Below are 24233 nucleotides of genomic sequence, written 5' to 3'. Positions count from 1 at the left end.
TTGAAACGATCAAAAAAGTATAGCAATGACTTATTTTATGCTTTTTGGTAACCTAAAACTAAACAAATTTAACATATTTAAGTACATATTCACAAGATAAAGCTAGTTTAGGAAGAAACCACGAACTAGCAGTTTCTATATAAACCCTGGTTTGAAACCAGGAACTTCAGTAAAGAGTAGATAAAATTTCTTATCGAATCTTTTTCTTGAAAACTGTAGTTTGAAAAAATTGTTTTAACTAAAATAATAATAATAAACTGGCTAGTTGGCTTTTGGTTATTAAAACTAAACTTAAATATATATTTTTATATATAAAAACTAAACTGAACTAAAATAATGATGATGATGATGATAATGCTTACCTGAAATTAAATCTGCAAGTGCTTTGAATCAAACAAGTTCCATTACTTTCCATATACTTCAGCTTACGAAATGAATTCTCTAAAACAGCCAGCATGATTTCTGCAGGTTTTATAAAAGGTCAATGTAAGACCGTTTTTAACACCAAGTAAAGAAAATGTAATGAAATGAAAAGTAATATATATTGAAAGGAACACAAGTTATGTAAGCAACACTTCAGAGTTTGAACAGATCTTAATTACGTTTTGTAATTTTTGTAATTACCTTTCTTGAAGGTCTCTGCCCCCAACCACTAGAATAAAACTTTTACTGTGCCTTCTGATCACAGCAAAAAAGTACCGTACATCCTCAATATTCTTGTCTTTTTTCTAGTGCAAATGTCTAAATATTCTTAAATCACGATGCATTTTCTTGATATGCAAAATGATAAAACATGATGTCCAGGAAATTGATCATCAAAATGAAGCGAAAACAAGAAAAAATATCTGCCAATGGTCTCAGAAAAATCTACTTAATTCAAAGGAAGTTTTAATAACTCATTGACAGATATTTGTTCTTATTTTAAGCATAAACTCAATTCTGTTAACTTTTTTAAAACCATTTTACATTTGCATCTCAAGCAAATGTATCTTGATTTAAAGCAGGACAGAAACACTGAAGGAGATATTTTTATGTATAATTTTTTTTATGCATGCAACATTTAATGCCATGACTATAACTTTACGACATTCTACTCTTTGTGTAAGGGAAAATTAAAAATGTAAGACCCGCAGAAACCCTGACCCAGTATGAATGAAATATGCACTGCATAGATTAAAAAAGAAAGGTAAAGAGTAAGAACTCCCTTTTTATTTATTGAAAACATTATAAAATATGAACTCCCAGCTGTAACATGTCTACATGAACCACTAGAAGCAGAGGCAGACAGATCATCAAATGGTCCCACACAGATTTCAGAGAGAGAGATAATTCTGATAATTTGGACAAGAACATACACTGTTATTTTAACTTTCCCCTCATAGTAAATCAAAATGAACCCTAAACACCTTCAGTAACATAATACTAAATAGTAACAGCTCAGGCATCGGCGCTTAAGTCGAACTAGTGCTAGACGTTTACATTCACAGTAAGATTATAATGGCGTTTGATACACCAGATCAGGCCGTTTTGGACTTGCACATTATCAGAATACAGACGCACCATCACAACACAACATACTTACTGCGACCAGATCATAAACATAGACAGCATGAGCTTTGGGATGAATTTTTTTTTTTTTTTTTTTTTTTTTTTTTTATCAGACCCAAAACACCCAAAGGTTCTGTCTATGGTTTCCCTGCAGAAATGAAAACAGCATCAGCAAGATGAGTGTTTTGGCTGTTATGGTCTTGCGCAACACATTCACACATGCAAAAGAAAGGTTTGAACAACAAAGTTCTTCAATTTTGGTCCAATCATGGCACTGACCCATGTTAAAATGGTCAAAGGATTGTCCATGTGTGAGTTGCTTGTGTAACAGGCACGCTATGACGCTAACCTCCTTTAGTATCCTAAACATAGCAGAAGTATACAGCCGATTAAATAATTACATTCTCAAAGCTTTTTAAATATAGTTTTGTAGCTTATGCGAGATGTTTAGTAGCACTTTCCTGTGAAGCTACCCACTAAACGCAAGTTTAAAAGGATTGTTTTATTCATAAATGGCTATATGTGCACTTCCTCTACCCTCAGCTCACTGCATAGTGTTCTGCATCGAAATGTGTCTTCCTGCATAGCACAGATCAATAAACCCCAAACCAGAGGGACAGTGTACCCCGTACCCTAAACGCCTCACCTATGTAACAGCTACAAAGACATGTTTCCCTAAATATACAACAACCCTCTCCGTGAGGAGAGAAAATGATGGCATCAGCTGTCTGGAAGCAGCTCGACAGACACCATGAGCGTTGGTATGATCTGAACAGGATTACAAACACAAACGTGTGTCCAGTTGTGATGTGCAGTGCATGGCTGTTTGTGTGTGGAAGGATGGATTCATGACTTCCTTTGTCGGACTGTGTCCATACTGCCGTTTAGCTTGCTACGGCCAGACGAGGCCGTGTTGCTGCCGTCTCTGTCCCGCTCCGAAGACCCTTCCTGTCTACGCCGCCGTGTTTCTTTGTATCGGAGTGTGATGTCACTGTCAATGCAGAACACTTGGTCAGTTGACATCTTAGTCAGATCGCTGGATCTGTTTCTGATGCTTTACTAAATGAACAGCATAATAACATTCTACCTGCAGTATGCTGCAGAAAAAGTAGTCAGATTTACAGTTTTCTCTTAAAATGTTTTAAAGTCTGTCATAATTTACTCACCCTCATGTCGGTTCAGACCTGTATGAATTTTAATTATTTTGTGGAACCGTTTTGGCTACCAGTGACTTTCCTTTGTATGAACAAAAAAACATAGATACATTTCTCAAATTCTCTTTTTTTTGTTCCACAAAAAAAAAAAAAAAATCATACAGATTTGAAACAACAGGGATAGTAAATGACAATTTTTATTTTTGGGTGAATTATCACTTTAATACTAATTTTAAAACCCATTAAACTCATTGCGTTATGAAATTGTAACTGCAGTGTGTAAATGCATTCATGCCACCTCTGAGCTGAAATAAACTGTCTGTAAATATATCTAAATGCCAATTCAGACGCAGCTTCTGAAAAATTAAAAAATTAAAAACATGGCCATTGTAGCCTAAAAGTTTGTGTAATCAATTCTATGTTGAATCAAACAAAATATTTCTTTATAAAGCTACTTTTTGTAATGTCTTACTAGATGCTTTTCTCATTTAACACAATAATTACTTTAAATTATCTTTTGGGGGTAAATTCTGTGATTGATTTCGGGGACGTGATAAGTTAGATTAAAAGTGTAATCACTTGACAACACAGACAGACAGACAGACAGATAGATAGATAGATAGACAGCCAGATGGATCATTAAATGGTATGCTAGTGTTTGATTCTGAACAGAACCTGTATAATGTGTAAGAAATTAACAAATGTTATTATTAATAATTGATTAAATCTACATTTATACTGTTATCAGTAACTGTAATCAAAGAACTGATATGTAGGGTCATTACCGGATGAAAAACCGCCACAAGGTCCAAATAAGGATGAGAACGATTCCAAGTATCCAGCATTGAGTGACGAAGAAGGGGATTGGCAGCATGATGGTATTGGGATCGTATTTGACTACGATCAGAAACTCTGTAACAGTGATGGTCGCCACAATCCATGCTTGCTGGCCCAACTTTTTATGGAATTTCCTAAAATGCAAATGATACATTAGACTTACAAGCAAATTGAAAGCACACACACAAAAAAAACCCTGTTCCTAGTGAGCTGCCTAACTAGGTCATATTTTTATGCCTTACAAGCATGTCCCAGAAAAGCCATTCCAAACAACAAAATATTCATAGCACAGCATTCATTATTTGCAAATAAAACTGAATACATGGCAAAAAACTTCTAAAATGGAAGGGAGAATTGAGAGAAACTGATTTTCTTTCTCTGCTTACATGTTTACTGGCGCGAGGGCAGGACAACCTGTCACTCACATGAGACCGACTAATAGCATACCACAACCATCTGATCAATTCCAGATGGATAAAGTCAAGTCTGGGCTTTTTTTTTTAATTGGTCGAGAAGCTGTTTCACTCTATTATACATATATACATTTACATAAAAGACTATCGCAACTTCCATTTCATGCAAACTTCAATGAAATTGCTGCTTGTGTCAGGTGAAGCCAGGATGTCACCTTAGAAGGTAGCAGCCTACATAGACAACAGTTAGTGAGGCAGCTCATTTGGAAAAGCTCTAGATTGTACTTACGGATCATCCATGAAGTCGTAGATCTCTCGCATGGCCACTCCGCCCACGTTCACAAAGAAGACAAGCCTCAAAAGCACCAGATAATGCTCCGGAGGCATCCACAGCACAAACTTCAAATAAAACGTATTCAACTCTGCCAACAAGAACTACAAATAAGGAGGAAAAAACGGTCATTTTTATTTTCAAAATCAATGTGCGGTGATTGTATGCACTAGTCATGTGACTCACCATGAAAATAATACCCAACACGGCCAGCCATCTTCGCAGGTTAGACGCCGGACGCCATTCAAAATTCACCCAACTGTACGGGGTAAACTGGAAGGCGATTCTCTTAATTTTCCCCCTTTAACACAAAAATTGCAGGATGTCATGTCAGTTCAGTGTTTTACCTGCTGACCGATCCTTTAAGAGGTTTAATGCATTTTACTTGTATGTTGGGATGTGCCACAATCCCTGCCACTGATACGGCTTCATGGAGAGCCAACCGAGCGTCTTCATGCCGCAGTAAATGCCCAACCCATTACACAGCATCACATCCATGATCCACTGCAGCAGGAGAGATTCATTTCATCTGACCTCTTTAAAACAGAGCGATGTATGATTCACAGGGTGTATCTGGTGCGTTTTACTCACATGGTCCCACCAGCACTCTGAGAAGTTGGGCAGCTGGTGTTCGAGGCTGTACTCCAGGAACTCAAACATCACGCTGATGATCATACACATCCACCAGTCCCTGATCATCAGTGTCTGACACACACAAAAACAAACACATTACTAAAAGTTGCTAATTAATTTTTTGATACTGTGCCGATTTCAAACATGTGGTAACTTGTTCATATGCAGACATGCTCTTGAGATACAACACCAACCTTAATGTACCAGCCGAGAAAATGGGCAGGAACAAATCCATCCATTTTGTCCTGTTGGGAAAATAATAATAATAAATAAAAAAAAATTGTTATCCGATGCAAAATCAAACTAGCTTAACTTTAAATTATTCAGGTTTTGACAAAAATAAATAAAAAATGATACACCTCACAATTCAGACTTTAAACCATTTTTTAGACCATATTGCGATTCCTGTTTTGCTGTCTCCAAATTTAGGACATCTTGAAATGATAATAAAGACTATGTTTGTGCCATTTAAGATACTAAAGACTATTTATTGCCTTAAATTTTTTACAACTGAACTAAGAACCTGTGGGAACTGTGATTTAAAATAAAAAAAGTTAAAAATAAAAAATACATTAAAAAACTCTAATATTCAGTTGGTTGGTGATGCATCACATTACAGAAAACAGACTTATAGTCTGTTTCATGATGTTCCTACACATCTTTACTAGTTTTGTGTCACTCACATCACACTTAACTGCAGCCTCTACTCATATTAAAATACTTAAATATTTCATGTCCATTTAACCTTGTAAGAGCAGGATAATGTACAGCCAACCAGTCATTAGAGTTTATTCTGTAATGTACAAATGATTGTACATTATCTCTAGGATTAGATGTATATTTAATACCCTATAAGTAACCAGGCTCATGCCTGACCCTCTGTAAGAGATCTTTATTATCTGTGTCGATATTGTTTTTATTATGTTGGTTGTAATGCATACCCAGATATTGTGGAAGGGGTCGGTAGGGTGTCCAGGGTCATAAATAAGACAGTTTCCTCCATAATCTCTTTCAGGAAGAGGGACACCCAGCTTTGGGTCAATGTACTTCATAAACTGCCTGCCATCATGTACTGTCTGAATACAAATTAGAAATGTCCCATTTAAATATGATACAATATCAATAAAATACTGTATGTAAGGTTGTTCAGTTGAGGCTGATAACGAACCTGGAACAGGATGAAGATGAGGAAGAGTTCATACACAACAGAAACACAGAGCCAGAAACGCCAGTAAGCTGCAGAGACAAATGCATACCATAAACTCTTACATAAACACAAAAAAATACTAATGCAGTAAAATACTAATAACTAAAATGATAAATCTTGTACAGGAGAATATTGGGGGGTTGTGTTGAACTCTTTGTTGTCCATCACATCTGAACTTTCTGACCTGAAACTACTATAATTTATCTGCATTCTAGTTATTGAGGTTTGTTTCTGTTTCAAGAAGTCATCATGAGCCACCAAAGTCATTATATTCATTAAACCAATTCAAATTTGACTTCATATGGAAATTCAGCCCTCACAATGACTTCACAGTAATTGGTCAATACGTAAAAAAGGAACTTAAAATTAATCCAAGTTAAAGTGCCCCTATTATGCTAATGTAAAGGCTCCTACTTGTGTTTTGCTGGTCTCCTACAAAAGTTTCCAAGCATCCAATATCAAAAGACAGTTTAATTTTCTCATAATATAATATCACCTCATTTTTCAAGGAGTCTGAAAACGGTTTATTCGAAAATTCAGGTTCTCTAAGCCACTCCATTTTGATAGCCTACTCTGCTCTGATTGGTCAGAATGCCCAGTCTGTTGTGATTAGTTGAATGCTTATAGCATGTGTCGGAAACCAAATGTCCATTACCACATATCTGAACTTCAGCTCCGGATCTTACTCCGCACTTAATACACAGTGATGCGAACAGTAATTATGCCGTCAGTTTTACCATATCAATTCGAGCTTGAGAAGTGGATTTGCTTTCACAGCTCAGAAAACAGCATCTTCTCGACACGTTGAGAACATGAACCAAACTCTTCCAGGCCTCAGCTACAACTACAGTGTTTGAGGGTCAAAGTAGACGTCGTTCACGGACAGCCAATGAAGACCATAGGCTAGCATTATGCAAATCTGTTACATTGTTACATAGGTATGCAACAGGAAGTGAGACTGGAATTGCTGACGACTCGTTTCAGGCAATTCAAAATGAGTTCTTTCTTTTAGGAGAGCCAACTTTATTTGTCGTGCACTTTGATTTTTAAAACTTTACATTCACAAACAGCTATATTACACACTGTATGAAACCTAATATTCGAAAAAGCATACTAGGGGTACTTTAAGATGCTTGAATTAATGAAAGAGATTAGTGAAGCAATTTTTTACTTCATTGCTACAACCATTTGTTTGCATCTATGTCTCTAGAGTCTCTATATGTCCGTCTCAATGTTCAGACTCCAGACACTCTTCTCCTCTAAAACAACCTAGCGTACTTCACTGGGATTCAAAATTCAATACCGTTTTCACTATGACAGGAAACCAAACTTATAATTTGTCAGTTATCTTGAGAGCCTGAATGCTTCCTTCTCTGCTGACAGGAGGAGTGCGGTGTTGAAAACCCCAGAACCAGCTCATCCAGCAAAGTGAGTCGGTCCTCATAGCACAACAGAAAGTATGTGTTGAAGGAGGAAGCGAGTTACAGTTGCTACAACAGTATTCTCACCGTTTCATTATGTTGAAACTCTAGCTGGGTCTGTGAAAGTCTCTGGGTCTCTAACCATATCCTATCTAATTATAATTTAAAAAAACTTCAACAACAGTCATGCTGAAGCTACACCTTTGATTAGTACAGTGCAATCATTTTTAGAAATAATAAATATATTAACGTTTATTAATTATAATTATTATTATTTTAATCACATTTTAATTTTGGACAAATTGTGTAGCCCAACAAACAAACACAGCAAACCTGGAGTTTTTCTTTTTTTAAATGACAATTTAAGTTTAGTCATTGTGATCATTCAGAAAAATGACAATTAGATGTTTTTTCCAAAATTGTGCAGCCCTACTATGAATTTGTGTTCAGTTTTGATGGTTGTACTCCAAATCTTCATTGTTTGCGTGCCTGTGACATCGCCAACCACTGGCCAGGCAGCAGAATGCAGCGTTTTTAGTCGTTTTCGCTTATCCGTGTGAACGAGGATCGTTTTGACACGAGAATTCTCAAAAAAACAATTACGTTTTTACATCGCTATCATGTACTTCTGGGAACACATTATTGAGAGCTGACTCAAATGACTGTGTGAATTTTTTTTTATGAACTAGGTCATCAGTCTTCCCAAAACTACTTGCAAGCCTGTCTGGTTATTGCATCAGCTCACCTGATTGTAATGCAATGTGAAAAACAAAGATGTATTTGTTTAGTCACGCTACATTGCTGGTTGTTGGAAAGCATGTTACTGGAAAAGGTAACCTATTCTCAACACAGCTGAGCAACTATAACACTACTGAAACATGTGGTTAAATCACTACTTTTAGTTTCTCCAGCCCAATGGGACCATTGGGATTTCACAATTATAGGATCTCATCCTCACTGTTAACCACACCAACAAACAGAAGTCGAAGTTGACACGAAGATTTTGTGAAACCTCTGTTAATGTTAAATCATCTGTGAATAAAGGTTACCGCTCTAGCTTCAGTTAGGGTTCGATTGTTTAAATGAAGGTTCCTGGTCTGACCTGGGTGAGGGCGCGTGAAGGGACCGTCTTTAGCTTGTGTTACTCCAAAACAAAGGAACACCAGAATACTGGCCACAATTCCTCTGAAAAAGACAAAAAAACACAATACACATTAAAAACAAACACTGATTAAGGGAACTGTAACTACACAACTAAATTTCTTAAATAAAATGTGGATTTTTTCTGTGCAAAATTCTCTGCCATGATATTAAGGTGTTCTGGGGCATTGCTAGGTAAATACTAAATACATTCAGTACCGTTCAAAAGTTTGGAAACATACAGAAAAAAACTGTAATTTTGTGAAATATTATTACAATTTAAAATAATGGTTTTCTATTTGAATATGTCTTAAAATAAAATGTATATGTGATGCAAAGCTGAATTTTCATCAGCCATTCTATTTTGAATAAATGCTGTTCTTTTTTAACTTATTTTTTATCAATGAATCCTGAAAAAAGTACAACAGATTCCCAAAAAATATTAAGCAGCACATTTCCAATATTGATAATAACTGAGTGTCAAATCAGCAAATTAGAATGATTTCTGAAGGATCACATGACCTGAAGACTGGAGTAATGGCTGATGAAAATTCAGCTTTGCTTTGTATTTTAAAATATATAAAAATTGAAAACCATTATTTTAAATTGTATTAATATTTCACTAAAATTATTTATTTTTTTCTGTATTTTTGGTCAAATAAATGCAGGCTTGATGAGCATAAGAGACTTCTTTCAAAAACATTAATAATTTCCAAACTTCTGAAAGGTACTGTAAATAAATATACACAATAAAACAAAACAATATATTTTATGTTTATTGCAAAAATATGCATATCATGCATGCAAATATTTAAGTACTTTGAGCGTAGGGAAACTGGCTCTACGTCATTCGAAATGCCTTGTGTACTTTTGGGCCGATTTGTTTCTGATTGGTGGAGTTTGGTGGAGGAATTCTGCTGTTAAAAAATAAACTGAAATAATGTGTGTTGATGGCTTCAACAAAAGTATATTCCATCCATTAACAATCTTGTAGCTCACCTAAGTTAATGTTTAAAATTTCCTCTATGGAAAACTTGAATGGGATTTTTACTTCCAGAACCCGACTGTTGCACTCTTCACTAAGTGTTTGATTTGTAGGTTGCCATTAGAGTGTTTTTAAAATGGTTTTCTTACAAAGTTCAATATTTAGAGGCCCATTTAAATCTGGCAAGCACATCTAATAATACCACACATGACATTCATACAGAAATAACAGCTTCTCTTTCTTCTGATAAAGGTCATGTGTTCTTAAGCACAGCAGGTCAGTCTGTGACCTGGACTTTGCGATCAGCAGCAGATGTCACACATAATCCTGTTAGCCAATAGAATGCATGACACTTGCCAAGCCCCTCCCAGCTACAGCCATGTGACATTTCTGGCCACATCAGACCACTTTAACTCTATCTTCTGGAGGCGTCTCTTTCTCTGGTACTCTGAACTGTGTTCTGGTTCCAGTGCTGAAGGTAAAGGAAACACAGACCGCATGTCGCCCATACCTTTTAGTGTTGTACGCAGTGTCATGTGGCGTCTCCTCCAATAGTGTCACATAAACTAGAGCACATGTCAGGATGAACAGCACTGTCAGGGTATGTGCCCTCCTGCAGATTGATGGACGAAACAAGAGGATCAGTGTAAAGAGCTTGTATTCAAAAGTTAGTTTAGTTTTTTCACAGCCAAAACCTGCTGGGCTGGTATACCGGTTGCTCAAAAACACAACCACGCCTCAACATACACATATGCAAGGGGGAGAGAGGAGAGATCAGTATAACAGTTTATTACAGCAAATGTAGTACTTGGAACTGATTTTCAAGGAGCATTTTGATCTTTATGAGGTCAAAATAAGTTTTTCATCACAACAGTTACGGCTGTTAACCTACAAAATCATATAAAAAAATAATTACAGATAGAACTTTTTACAGCCTTTCAAATGAGAAAAGCGTAGCATTTCAAAAGACAGTTCATCCAAAAATGAAAAGTCAATGGGGTCCAAAACAACACTGTAAATTATTTATTTATCTAGTAATTTATTAAATTTCAAATAATTTATTTTTGGGTGAACTATGCCGTTGAGCTTTAAAAATAGACAACCTAAAACAAAGAAAACAATGAATGGAGGCAACTTCATTAGCATTAATATTACTGTAATATTGTTTTTTTTTATAGTTGTAGTCTGGTTTCGTTATTGCGTAAAAAAATCAGAAATAAAATAAAAATAGTTTCTAAATATTGGTTATAACATAGCAAAATAAAGACAAACAACTCATGTAAACATTGGATTTTTATTATTAATATAATTATTTATATTAACAACAGCTATAATAATGTTTTCATAGTTGTAGTCTGATTTAGTTATTGCGTCAAAAATCAGAAATAAAACAAGAATCGGTTCTGAAAAGGGATGCACCAAAATTTCGGCTCCTGAAAATTGTCAACCGAAGAATGCCGAAATCAGTGACTGAAAAAGACGTTTAATTACCGGTAGTGTTTCTCTGGTAGCACATTTTGACTAGCTAGAAAAAATAAATCTAGAGAAGAGCATTTGGCTAAATATATGCACTGTATTACATATTCATTACATTTGAACTTAACCTGTTAGTGTTGTCTTCATTATTTAATGCATGTTTGAATAAATCTGTCATGAAAACAAGTCACTACAGTTGTTGTTTAAATATTTATATTTCACCAACAACCTGGAGTAGAAACAATTTTGTTATTAAAAGGTTAATAGAAAAACTGCCTTGTGTGCAGTTTACATGTTTATACGACTCAGTTTTACCTATTTCAGTATTGATTATTCTTTTTTTTTAATGAATTAATAATTTATGTTTGGTTTTCTGTAGGCAAATTTTCGGCCAAGTGCATCCTGAATTTTAGGTTTCGGCCCAGAATTCTCATTTCGGTGCATCCCTAGATCTGAAAATATGTTATGAAACAAAACAAAGACAAAAAATGAATGCAAAACTATAAGTGAGAAAGAGTGTCTTCAACAGCATCTGTCCATCTCAAAGCCTTTAATGGATGGAGATGTCATTCTGCTGAGATGGCAGAAGAGAGAAAAGCCGAGCAAAGCTGTAATACTACTGAACAGCCTTTGGACACACAACATACAATATATAACACTCACACAGGGGGAAACCACAGAAAGACACTGAAATCAAAGAGCATAATCAGCAAATAAACAATCATCAACTATCATTACATATTAAGAGATGTTTACTCACCAGAAGAACGTGTTGGTTCCATCATCGAACACTTCACACTCAGAGCGGCCGGTTAACTGGAGATCATCTGTGCCTGACCTCTTCCACTCACCTTTAGCCATAACGGCACAGTACACCTGTAGTTTAAACTAAACCTGGAATAAACTAAACCAAACCCACCTGTGATTTCAATTACAACTAAATCCAACACACATGAACCAAACTTACTCTAACACAACACATCTATAATGTCCAACCTGAACTTAAAGCAATAGGCTAACTGTAACCCAACAGACCTGTCAATTCAAACTGGACGAAACCCAACAGACCTGTGCTGAACTGACCCCTAACCCAACCTACCAATGCTGTGACTTACAACCAAAATAACCTTGAATAACACACCTGATATTAAAAACAACAACTACTCAGTCCTAACTAACCCAAAACCTATACACTACCGCTGAGATTTATTCCTGAACTAACTCAACCTATATAAATCACAACAACTCAATAACTAACTCAAACAAACAAATTCTCCCCTGAACTACCTAAACAAGCACATTTGTGCGGAGATTTAAACCGGGCTGAAATAAGACATAAAATAACTCAAATCACAGTAATTCACAAGAGCTCGCGCGCGTCCCGCCACTGGCCGGTAACGGAGCGCGAGCGCATTAACCGGATCAACAGTCGTTTCGTAGATACGAGGCTTTAAGAACCAGAAGGAAAATAACGTCTTCAAGCTTTACACATGGACGCTACGGAGGCGCATCATCCACCGATATTACAGACTGCAGCAGACGCACGCGGAGCTCTAGTGACATGCACTTCAGAAAAATATAACCATCATCATAAGGTCGCGCGGCATGGCGTCATTTCCGCTCATGCCATAGGCGGCGTCACAAATGTGTGTTTTTGGTCATCAAACCATGTGCACAAATATGAAGGGCACTCTGTTATGCAGCCACAAACAGTTATAAACACACAATTGTGTGTTTATTATTTATTGTTTATGTATAATCCATTTAATGAAGCTGCAATGTGACAGTTGTAATATTAAATACTATCTATTTATTTACATAGGCTTTATATAAACATGAGAGCAAATAAAAAAACTGTTCCAGGTTTACACGTACGATGACAGATTACGTGTGCGGTGGAAAGGTTTACATAACCATAAGAAAGTATGTCACATGATTACAGGAAAAATGATGTCTGGCACACCCGCATCATCCAGTATAAGTACATTAAACCAGTAGCTTTAAAAGCAATACACAGCACTGGGATAATTGTCATGTAAGCAGTCTGTTTATGTAAAACACATTATGCCTTGCTTTAGCATACAACTCTGAAAGCCTTCACAGAAAGCAGAGTCAGCACAAATACAGAACCTATCCAGTCTAAACACGTCAGTGGTTCTCAGTAAAGCTCTTATTTAGAGTTGTATGTGATGAATTGCATTATTATTATTATTATTAAGGACTTGGTGCAACTGGCTGCAGCTCATATAGCTGATCAAACTTGCTTGTTGTAGAGCAAGATTTGACTGAGAATTCAGGATACTTGTGGGTTTTTGTTAAACGCCAATTCGGACCCAGATGTCCAATAAGACATATGATTATTGAAGCCAGCAATTAACAAGGTCATAAACATATCTGATCTTGTTAAGATTTACCTCGAAGTTTATTTAACGTAATACTATATTGTGATCAAAAGGGGGCGGTGTTGTACTATTCACAAAGCGCAACCACCGAACAGAAACGATTTCTCCGTTGATTTTTAACAGATCGTTTTCTTTTTGTTATGTGAAGGTCACATTAACATTGAGTTGGAATGTTTATACTTTTATACTATCATTATAGAAAGTTTCTAATTATATAATAATATATAAAAATGTATATAGCCTAAAATACTGATTTACTGTTGCTACTTTTGAATCTGTTGTAGTCAATTTCTTTTATTGTCCCCAGCCCACATTTTAGTATTAAAATTTGAAAAGTAATCTTAAAAATAATAATGATTATGTCTTAAAAATCATTTCAAAATTAAAATGATTTATATTAATAAAAAAATAATTTAAATACGTGTTTGCCAGTTTTATTCATCCCTTAGGAAATTTGTTTTGCACAGGTGACACACGTCCCATTAACACACATATCTCCATAAACATGTTTGGACACATACATTAATAAGAATAAGATTTTTTTTAAAAAACTAATTAAACAAAATCAGTGTCAGTGAAGAACGTGCTTAAATTAAATTTAAGGAAATTTTATAAGAAAAATCTTAAAAATTGAGAAAAATATCACTTGAACATAATAGTTTTATTCTATGTAGTTTCCAATCAAATGGTCAAATTATGAATAAAAGGGGTAGGTTCTAATAAATACCACATATTCTTTAAAAATAAGCTATTCAAATCTAACTTTACACACTCTTCTTAACCCGACGCATGAAGTATGAGTAGTGAGCTTGGTGAGAATAGACACTTCTCGCGGTTCAAACAAATAGGGCTGGGCAACAATCTCAAGCTCCTCTGACATTTCTCTTTACAAATTCTCGTTTTAGACTTCTAATTCGTGGCTGGTGTTTAGTTTTGCCCTTATTAGACATTCTCTGGTTTTGCTCTTTTCGACGTCATGCGTTGGGTCAGAGGTTACTTTTCCGCGGGAACCAGACCAGAGAATTTCTAATAGAATAGAGAATAATCCGTTAGACGGGCTCTGACCAAAAGAAGGCTCTGACTAGACTATTCACTAAACTCACATTCAGTGATGATAGTTTATAAAGTTATTTATATGGATATTTTTCTTACAAATACGCATCACTTCACATCAGAAGGTCTTTATTAACCCACTGCAGTCGTATGGATTACTTTTATGATGGATGGATGTCCTTGTTTTGGGCTTCAAAATCTCAGTCACTATTAACTCCCATTATAAAGCTTGTAAGAGCCAGGATCATTCTGATCATTCAGGATCATTTTAAATATCCTCCTGAGACCTGGGAAAAAAAGTTTTTGGAATTAAGTATTTTTCATGTTATCACATTGTTTAGAGCATAAGAAATAAATGGTAAAAAATATATTTTTGAAAAATGGTATTTTCTGTAGTGGACGCCAGGACTACAGACACATGAATTTACATGTAGCCTATAGGCAAAAACAATGGGATTTGCCCATTGATATTATAAACTTAGGATGGCTTAAGTAAATTGTGCCATTGAGTAAATTATGGCGGGTGAGTAAATTATGGGATTTGTATTTTTGAGTGAACTAACCCTTTAATAGCTATATATATAACGTGATGCATCCAACATGCATTATAATTACTTTTAATTAGACTTTTGTCATTAATCTGACTCATTTTACTCTATGTGGTGCAATGTGAGCGAGTGGGGGAAGGCAACGGGGTACAACCAATTACAAGTGAATGTATGCGGGTCTAACCAATCACAGCCGAGTAGAGGCGGGTCTAACCAATCACAGCCGGGTAGAGCCGAGTCTAACAACAAAGCCATAAGGGGTAGTGGATTTGACCAATGGGAGCGGAGTATGTGGTTTTACACTGCTGAGGCGCAGGACTTTAAATCTGACGAGATTAAATCACGGCCAGATCTGGAGTTTCACGATTCAAAACGACGTGTGGTGTCATTCACACTGACTTTACATGCTCTCAGGGATTTTCACACCTATTTGGCCCGTTTTATTCAGGATCTGAGCACTATCAACGATGTCTACCATCCTGCTCTCCACCATCGCCGGGGAAAGACTGGCCTCTTCAAAGGAAACTGTCCATCAGAGGTACACAGAGACTCTTCCTCAACTGAAGCACACTGGAACATGTAGAAATCTGTTCGGACCCGTGGATCACGACGAGCTGAAGCGAGAGCTGACATACAAACTTAGCGAAATATCTCGACGAGATCAGCTGAGATGGAATTTCAATTTCAGTGAAGGACAGCCGCTGAACGGGGATTTAAAGTGGGAGGAAAGTCCAGCTGAAGACTGTCCGGAATTTTACAGAGAAAAGAAAATTGTGTCAAAGAGACCATTTGTGGACTTCCCCACGACAGAAAAAATCGCCCATGCCTCAAAATGTGGGAGTCGTTCAATGAAAGTTTTGAAAAAGACAGCCATGTGTAACGTTAACCGAAGAAAATCATCTCGTAAAACAGTCGCTCGCGTCCAGACGAAGAGACTCACAGAACTGCGCATTACAGGTAAACAATACTGGACTATTATTACTTATTATTATTATTACTACTGTCACATTAATACCAGAAAAAAGTGATCATCAGCATCGCCAAGAATAGAGAATTGTGGAAACGTATTGTCGAGCTCCATACCAGGGGACTCGACCAATGATGATGATGAATACCAGTCATAATAGTCATGTAAAGTTGTTCACGGTTTTAATCTTGTGAATTTGTTTTCTTGTAGATTTTTATGGAAAGCGAAAGAAAACGGACAGCGTCCACAAGGAAAGTCGAAACATGGAGTGAAAACGCATCCTCTGATGGAAAAAGGCGCAGCAGTCCGTGGTGGCGGGAAAAGGCCGGAAGTAATGACGTATCAGAGCTAGACCCACGTTATTACGTGATAATGTGATTCTGGAATCTTATTTATGTACTGATTTATGTTCGGTTTAATAATAGGAGCAGTGCTGGTTGCTCTTTACAGTGTGCAACTGATATGTAACTTTAAATTAAAGTCAGAACAAGTAACCCTATTTATTGTTGACTAATATATATCAGTGTATATATATTTTGTAACGGCTTAAGTTATTTATTTATTTTATTCACTTTTACATTTCAAGTAGGTTATACGTAAGTGGTTGAAAAATTTATCTTTTCTTCATGATCCTGAGCCATATTTTTCACTATTGTAAAGATGTTGCTTTAATAAATTTGTATATATAAATGTATGTTGCATCCCATACAGTTTGTGATTTATTTATTTTTCTTCCATGCATGTTCAAGTTGTAATAGTTCAAATAACAGGATACTGTTATCTAAACCTTTAAAGAAGCAAATACACTCCATACACTGTTGAATGGGGTGTAGATGACTAGTCTTACAAAACATATAGTAACTTAAGGAACACAAATTGCTATAACATTATTATTTGGGTAATTTTAATGATGTACCATTACAGCTTTGTAATTAATAAAGTAATAATTTTATCTGGTTAAGCTTATAGGAACAGAAAATAAAATAAAGCTAAAGTCAGTAACACTTTACAATAAGGTTCCATTAGCTAACTAGATTAGTTAACATGAAATAAGAATGAAGCATTCTTCTAAACAAGCTATGTATTAATCTTAGTTCATTTCAATGTAAACATTTACTAATACATTATTAAAATCAAAAGTTGTACTTGTTAACATTAGTTAATGCACTGTGAACTAACATGAACAATGAATGACTTTTTATTAACTAACATTAACAAAGATTAATAAATACAGCAAAAAATGTATTGCTCATTGTTAATTTATGTTAGTTAATACATTAACTAATGTTAACAGATGAAACCTTATTGTAAATTGTTAACCTAATGTCAGTCATTGCTCAGTTCATACCTTAAAAAATGCCCCTCAATTTTTTGAAAGTTCTTTCAAATGTTGATATATTGATTTCTTTTATTTTTAATTATTTGATCGAATATGTCTAAGTGAGAGACAAACACATACTTATGTGTGGGGTTTCCCCCACCAAAATGATGTAACTTCCCCAAAGATGATGTCATTGATGAACTGGCTATTGATGAAGTCTAAAATGATGGAAAGTGAAATTGAGGTCTATTATTATCATTTGAACAATATGTTTATGACGAAACATGTTTGCAAACTTTTAGGTTAAAAAAATTATCTAAACATTTTCTATTATGAAAAAATAAATAATTTAAAAACAATTGAAACTGTAATATGTATTGGAATCATTAAAAATAGTTTGCCTATTTTTCATGTAAAAAAAAAATCCTTTCTAACCAAGTTAACATGTAACACAAGTCTCACGATTGAAGGTATCATTAATGTCTGTAGCCAGTCAATATTTAGCCTAATACTCAGATTAAGGGTTTGTTCAATTTGCCTTTGCAAGCACACATAAAAGAAAGAAAACGCAGTGGGGGAGGGAATGTTTTCAAGACCACATAGGCAGAAGAAAAGCGGGGCGAAAACGAGCGGGAGAGATGAAGGAGAGCGGGAGAGATGAAAAGAAAGGATGAAGAGCGTGCCGCCTCGCTTTGACCTGCAAATTAGGCCGAAGTAAATCTCTGTGACCCGCGCGCTCCTCCCACAACTCCCCGCGAACACCTGCTGGAGCGCGCGCGTAGGAATGGCGCGTGTCTGCATACAAACACAAGACACAGTGATCTGCTTAATATTCATGCGTGTTTAACATCTGTATGGCAGAGAGAGCCCATCTTCACTGTCAGACAGCAAACACTATTATTTGTTGTCTCCAATCTCAGTTGGTTTTCAAAGTTCCTAATCCGAGACCAAAGTTTCTGATTGTATTTGCTTAACTTCAAATTTCAAAGCTCTCTTCAAATTGACACTTCAACTACAAAAGACTTACCTGTAAACAAGATAAAAGAACCACAAGATAGAATAACCTACTATGACTTTAATGGAACAGGAAGGACCATCTGAGTGCAATTACTTTTAACTGATGTGGTTTCTTGTGTGTGTGTGTGTGTGTGTGTGTGTGTGTAGGTGGGTGGGGGGGCGGGTGACCAAATGTAACAGATTGAGACGAAACCGTTGAAAAGTCCTCATCAATCATGCACTGGATATGGGGGTGGGGGAAATGCCCATCAATCAAACCCCATTTAAATATCAGAGTATTTTAACTAGATTAAATGCAATTTACAAACTAAAATGAAATAAAAATATAGGCTAGAGAATGGATGACAAGATTGCAATTTTACAGATTTGCAAATTTAGCCTAAATTAAACTATTATTCAGTAGGGGTTAAAATGTTGGTATTGATAATATTGATAATAAACCTGTTTTTCCATAAATTGAAGAAAAATATTTTGATTGTGTTTTCTATGAATAACATGAATGTTTGTGCATGAAGAATTACAAATATTTGTAAAAAATGTAGACAATATAATGAAATTATTTGTTTTCCCACCTCGCAATAGAAAGAGTCCACATATTATCATTTAATGGGTGTCACAATTTTAAGAATTATTACATTTTATGTAACAAAATTGTGCATTTACAGGGTTGCATATTAACTAATACTTTTCTTTTATTTCTGGGAGTAATTCAATATATTTATTGATTAAAATAGAATGAATTGAATATTAAGTCAACACGGATTATGTCAAAAGAAAGCATAATTACAAGTAGTTAATAATTGAGAACAGATTTTGGTAACACTTTATTTTACAGTGTCCTTGTAACACATTACATGTAGTATAGTAATTACTATAAATTGGGCATAATTAAAACTAAACCCCAAACCTAACCCATAACTCTATAGTAAGTTAATGTAGTTTATTATAATAACCCAGTACTTAAATAAATAATACACTGTAACGCAGAAACCTTAAAATAAAGTGTAACCCAGATTTTAACTGCAATGTACTGAATATTAATTTTTACAAATTATTTCAAAATGTTGACATCGTGTGATAAAGTTGAGAAAGTCAAGACCTCTGATGTGAGACTGGCTAAAATCGACATTTAAATTGGCATACAGACACTTAATGTGTTTGACAGGAATTTTCATTATAGGTTAATTTTATGTTACATTTTAGTTTGACATGAATTGAGCATTAAAATATTAAAAACAAAAAAAAATCATAGGAAACTAAAATACATGAAATTCGTGCTTGTGTAAATAACCATATTTGTATCTGTGGACATTGTGAAATGACAGGACAGATGTCCTCCCTCATGAGTGTCAGGGTCTCCAGTGTTTCTCAGCCACTCTACAGCTGCGTCTCCATGGACACCAGCTGGCCAACCACATCCAGCAGGGGGAGGGGCCAGCGAGTGTGTGGACCACCAGCTGACACACTGTGCTCAAGCACGTCTGTGATGTCAGAATGTTGACACACGTCACAAAACAGCATTTATGAATTAGTAACTCACCAGCTGACCGAATGACCCGTCTTGGGAAAACTCTTGTGTCGTGTAATTAACGATTTGCTCTCGGGTGACCTGTGTGGCAAAATAAAATTAACAGATGAATTAGCCTACATAAAGTTGTTCAAACAACATTATGCATAATGCTATTCTTTACTAGTTAGTGTAACTGTAAAAAAACAAAAAAAAAACTAATTCAAACATAATTAGAAATGATCTGTTATATCCTCCTGGGACCCAGGAATAGACTTTTGTCCACTGTAGTGGACATTATATTTTAGTGAATTTCTCACAGTTTTAAGTCTGGATGTCCTGTAAACAAATGTTTGGTGGTTTCACCTTGTCAGCAACGTCTCATTGGTCTTTAAAAATGACTGACATAAATTTAGTGATCAAATTTAGCATTCTTAAGGAAATATGAGAATATTTTGTAATTATCATTTAAATCGGATTAATTTTCAAATTGTTTGTCACAAATCAACAACTCAAGAAAATGTTATGAGGTTTCTATAATCAAAATATGATTTTCTGTTACAAAACAGGGCATTTCATATATGACATACATGATTGTATAAAGTAAAAGGGTAAATCTTTTTTTTTTATAAAGTAAAAAGTAAATGTATAAAGTAAAAGGGTAAATCTTTTTAAATCTTTTTTTTTACAAAGTTTGGTTAAAAAAATCCTAAAACCTAAAAATTGATTGGTGAAAAAATCCCCTTGTTTTTGCCTTTACATGTCATTTTATGCTTTTTTGTTTTTTTAAACAACTGAGTCCTGGTGTCCACAGTGGAAAGAGCATATGAATAAAATATATATTTTTCAAAAAGGTTATTTAAAAAAAAAATTACATTTGCTTCTTATGCTCTCTAAACATGAACTAGAAAAAGTTTGTTGAGACAAACTTTAAGTTGGCTTGTGAAAGTTTTGACCAGAAAGTTTGAAGAAGTTTAAAGTAGTTTGAAGTTTAAATTAGTTTGAATTTTAAAGTAATTTATTAGTTTAAATTAGTCTGAGTTTTAAAGTAGTTTGAAGTTTAAATTAGTTTAAAGTTTGAATTAGTTTAAAGTAGTTTAAAGTAGTTTAAAGTTTTAAATAGTTTAAAGTTTAAAGTAGTTTAAAGTATACGTAGTTTGAATAATTTAAAGTTGCTAGGGGGTTTTTAGTGGGTTGCTAAGGTGTTCTGGGTGGTTGCTAAGGTATTTTTGGTTGGTTGCTAGGGTGTTCTGGGTGGATGTTAGGCAGTTGCTAGGGTGTTCTGGTTGGTTGCTATGGTGCTGCTAGGGTGTTCTGGGTGGTTGCTAGGCAGTTGCTAGGGTGTTCTGGGTGGTTGCTATGGTGTTGCTAGGGTGTTTTGGGTGGTTGCTATGGTGTTGCTAGGGTGTTTTAAGGTATTTGGGTGGTTCTCAGGGTGTTCTGGGTGGTTGCTAGGCAGTTGGTAGGGTGTTCTGGGTGGTTGCTAGGGTGTTCTATGTTATTTTGGGTGTTTGATATGGTGTTGCTAGGGTCTTCTAGGGTATTTTGGATGGTTGCTATGGTGTTGCTAGGGTGTTTTAAGGTATTTTGGGTGGTTGCTAGGGTGTTCTGATGGTTATTAGGCAGTTGTTAAGGTGTTCTGGGTGGTTGCTAGGGTGTTCTAGGGTATTTTGGGTGGTTGCTGTGGTGTTGCTAGGGTGTTTTACCATATTTTGGGTGGTTGCTAGGGTGTTCTGGGTGGTTGCTAGGGTGTTCTAAGGTATTTTGGGTGGTTGCTATGGTGTTGCTAGGGTGTTCTAGGGTATTTTGGGTGGTTGCTATGGTGTTGCTAGGGTGTTTTAAAGTATTTTGGGTGGTTGCTAGGCAGTTGCTAGGGTGTTCTGGGTGATTGCTGTGGTGTTGCTAGGGTGTTCTTGGCTGTTTTGGGGGGTTGCTAGGGTGTTTTAGAAATATTAGAAAGAAAGAAAGAAAGATTAATTAGAAAGAAATAAAATGAAAGAAAGATTAGGTAGAAAGAAAGATTGGTTAGAAAGAAAGAAAATTTAGAAAGGAAATAGATAGGTTAGAAAGAAATAAAGGTTTGAAAGAATTGTTAGATATAAATGTTAGAAAGAAAGAAAGAAAAAAGAAAGAAAAATTAGTAAGAAAGAAATATAGAAAAATATTAGTTAGAAAGAAAGATTAAGTACAAAGAAAGAAAGAAAAAAGTAAGCAAGAAAGAAAGAAAGAAAAAAGTAAGCAAGAAAGAAAGAAAGAAAGATTAGAAAGATTAGAAAGATAGATTAGTTAGAAAGAAAGAAAGGTTTGAAAGAATTGTTAAATATAAATGTTTGAAAGAAAGAAATAAAAATTAGTAAGAAAGAAAGAAATATAGAAAAATATTAGTTAGAAAGATTAAGTAGAAAGAAAGAAAGAAAGAAAGAAAGGAAAGAAAGAAAAAAGCAAGCAAGAAAGAAAGAAAGAAAATTAGTTAAAAGAAAGAAAGATTGGTTAGAAATTAAGATTAGTTAGAAAAGAAAGAAAGATTGATTAGAAAGAAAGAAAGATTGATTAGAAAGAAAGAAAGATTGGTTAGAAAATAAATAAAGATATATTAGTTAAAAAAAAGAAAGATAGATTAGTTAGAAAAGAAAGAAAGATAGATTAGTTAGAAAGAAATAAAGGAGGAAAGATTAGTTAGAAAGAAAGATTAGTTAGAAAGAAAGATTAGTTAGAAAGAAAGATTAGTTAGAAAGAAGGAAAGAAAGAAAGATTAGTTAGAACAAAAGATTTGTTAGAAAGAAAGAAAGAAAGATTGAAAAAGATTAGAAAGAAAGAGAGAAAGAACGAAAGATTGAAAGATTAGTTAGAAAGAAAGAAAGTTTGATTAGTTAGAAAGAAATATTAGTTAGAAAGAAAGAAAAAGATAGATAGATAGATAGATAGATAGATAGATAGATAGATAGATAGATAGATAGATAGATAGATAGATAGATAGATAGATAGATAAAATAGTCAGATGATAGATAGACAGAAATAGTTAGATGATAGAAAGATTAGTAAGAAATAGAGAAAGAAAAAGAGAGATAGAAAGAAAGATTAGAAAGAAAGAATGGATAGATAGATATGAGATGACTAGATGAGTTTATTAGTTTAAATGAGTCTCAGTGGCTCATATAGTGTATATAGAATGGCAGTTTGATTCAGTCTAGGGCTTCAAGGAGTTTAGATTTGAATTTTTGGCAGTTGTAGAGTTTGAAAATCTGAACATTCCGCAATGTTAAGTCAATGGGAGTTCTTTCCGAGTTTGATCGTCATTTTTAGGAAAACCGTAAGTCCGATCAGTTAGAAAAGATATAGTTAGCAACTCGAGTCAGAACAGTTTGAGTGTCTGAGCCGAGTTTGGAGTATGTGGAGTTAAAGCTCTAGGAGGAGTTTGATATAGAAATTTCACTGCAAGAAGAAGAATCGGAAGAATAATAATAAGTTTAAGTAGGATTTCAGTAAGTTGGCTCTTACAAGCCAACTTAATTATGCTCTAATGACATACAGCGCCATCTGCTGGTACTTACAGAATACTAGGCGCTACCACATGGATACATGTAACATGGTCTTTTGAAACGTACCATCATGGTATTTATATTGTAATTTAGAGTAATCCGAAGGTAGCCTATAAGGAGGAGAGGGGGTGAGGATTTTTACAAAAAAATCTCTTACTTTTTGTAAGAGATTTATTTGCACGTTTGGTTAGCCGCTAGAGGTTAATGTACATTTATTGACTCTTTATCTTTATCGTTCTATCCAGAGACTTATTAAAGGTGTAGGCAATACTTTATTAGCAGGCCTATGTGTGTGTACAACAATATCAAATCATTCAGTGCCACGCCATCCCCCAGGGGCGCCGCTAGAAATTTTGGGCCCTATGAAAGAATATGAGGTTGGGCCCCTACCACACCCATTCCATTAATAAAATCAATCTCTGGGGGCCCCAAAAGTGTGTGGGCCATTAGAATAGTCCTAACTTCTAATTGCCAACCCCTCACCCCCATCCAACTCCCCCTGGGTACCCCATAACTATTTTTAAAGAGTTAGAACTTTTAGACCTTGGTCTGTCCAAACTGATAACAAATATACCAAGTCCGCTGTCTTACCTGTTATTAAAACTGGGTGGGAGCTGAAAGCCACCCAGAAACTACCGAGCTTCATTATAGAGCCTGAAACCAGGCGGAAGGGCAAGATTATCCCTCAGTCCTCTCAGATCAGCTGCATATAGACGTCTGCTCTCTCCAGAGGG

At 35.2% G+C, this 24233-nt stretch overlaps 2 protein-coding genes across 2 annotated transcripts; one reads left to right on the top strand and one right to left on the bottom strand.

Moving 5' to 3' along the window:
• Positions 1 to 1173: 1173 nt before the first annotated feature.
• Positions 1174 to 12791, bottom strand: ptdss2 (phosphatidylserine synthase 2). Its single transcript, XM_077210291.1, has 12 exons — positions 11906 to 12791; positions 10181 to 10282; positions 8647 to 8729; positions 6085 to 6152; positions 5858 to 5992; positions 5111 to 5161; positions 4875 to 4988; positions 4669 to 4787; positions 4470 to 4584; positions 4242 to 4387; positions 3488 to 3673; positions 1174 to 2539 (listed from the first exon to the last, which is right to left on the bottom strand). The coding sequence occupies exons 1-12, from the start codon at positions 12004 to 12006 to the stop codon at positions 2395 to 2397; spliced, it is 1365 nt and encodes a 454-aa protein (XP_077066406.1). The 5' UTR covers positions 12007 to 12791; the 3' UTR covers positions 1174 to 2394.
• A 2649-nt stretch (positions 12792 to 15440) lies between these two features.
• cdkn1cb (cyclin dependent kinase inhibitor 1Cb) lies at positions 15441 to 16746 on the top strand. The gene is made up of 2 exons (XM_077210315.1): positions 15441 to 16105; positions 16326 to 16746. The coding sequence occupies exons 1-2, from the start codon at positions 15616 to 15618 to the stop codon at positions 16385 to 16387; spliced, it is 552 nt and encodes a 183-aa protein (XP_077066430.1). The 5' UTR covers positions 15441 to 15615; the 3' UTR covers positions 16388 to 16746.
• The last annotated feature ends 7487 nt before the right edge of the window (positions 16747 to 24233 follow it).

This window comes from Siphateles boraxobius, unplaced genomic scaffold (genome assembly GCF_051911475.1).
Source record: "Siphateles boraxobius isolate OS27281-9 unplaced genomic scaffold, OSU_SipBor_1 65, whole genome shotgun sequence".
NCBI classification, from domain to species: domain Eukaryota; kingdom Metazoa; phylum Chordata; class Actinopteri; order Cypriniformes; family Leuciscidae; genus Siphateles; species Siphateles boraxobius.
This window is presented reverse-complemented; position numbering and strand designations above follow the sequence as displayed.

Excerpts from the sequence above, each read along its gene's own strand:
- ptdss2 (XM_077210291.1), bottom strand. The coding sequence starts at position 12,006 with ATGGCTAAAGGTGAGTGGAAGAGGTCAGGCACAGATGATCTCCAGTTA. Across the intron at positions 10,283-11,905 it reads GGAACCAACACGTTCTTCTG|GAGGGCACATACCCTGACAG; the intron begins GTGAGTAAACAT and ends ATCAATCTGCAG. Across the intron at positions 4,585-4,668 it reads TGGCACATCCCAACATACAA|GGGGAAAATTAAGAGAATCG; the intron begins GTAAAATGCATT and ends TTTGTGTTAAAG.
- cdkn1cb (XM_077210315.1), top strand. The coding sequence starts at position 15,616 with ATGTCTACCATCCTGCTCTCCACCATCGCCGGGGAAAGACTGGCCTCT. Across the intron at positions 16,106-16,325 it reads CACAGAACTGCGCATTACAG|ATTTTTATGGAAAGCGAAAG; the intron begins GTAAACAATACT and ends GTTTTCTTGTAG.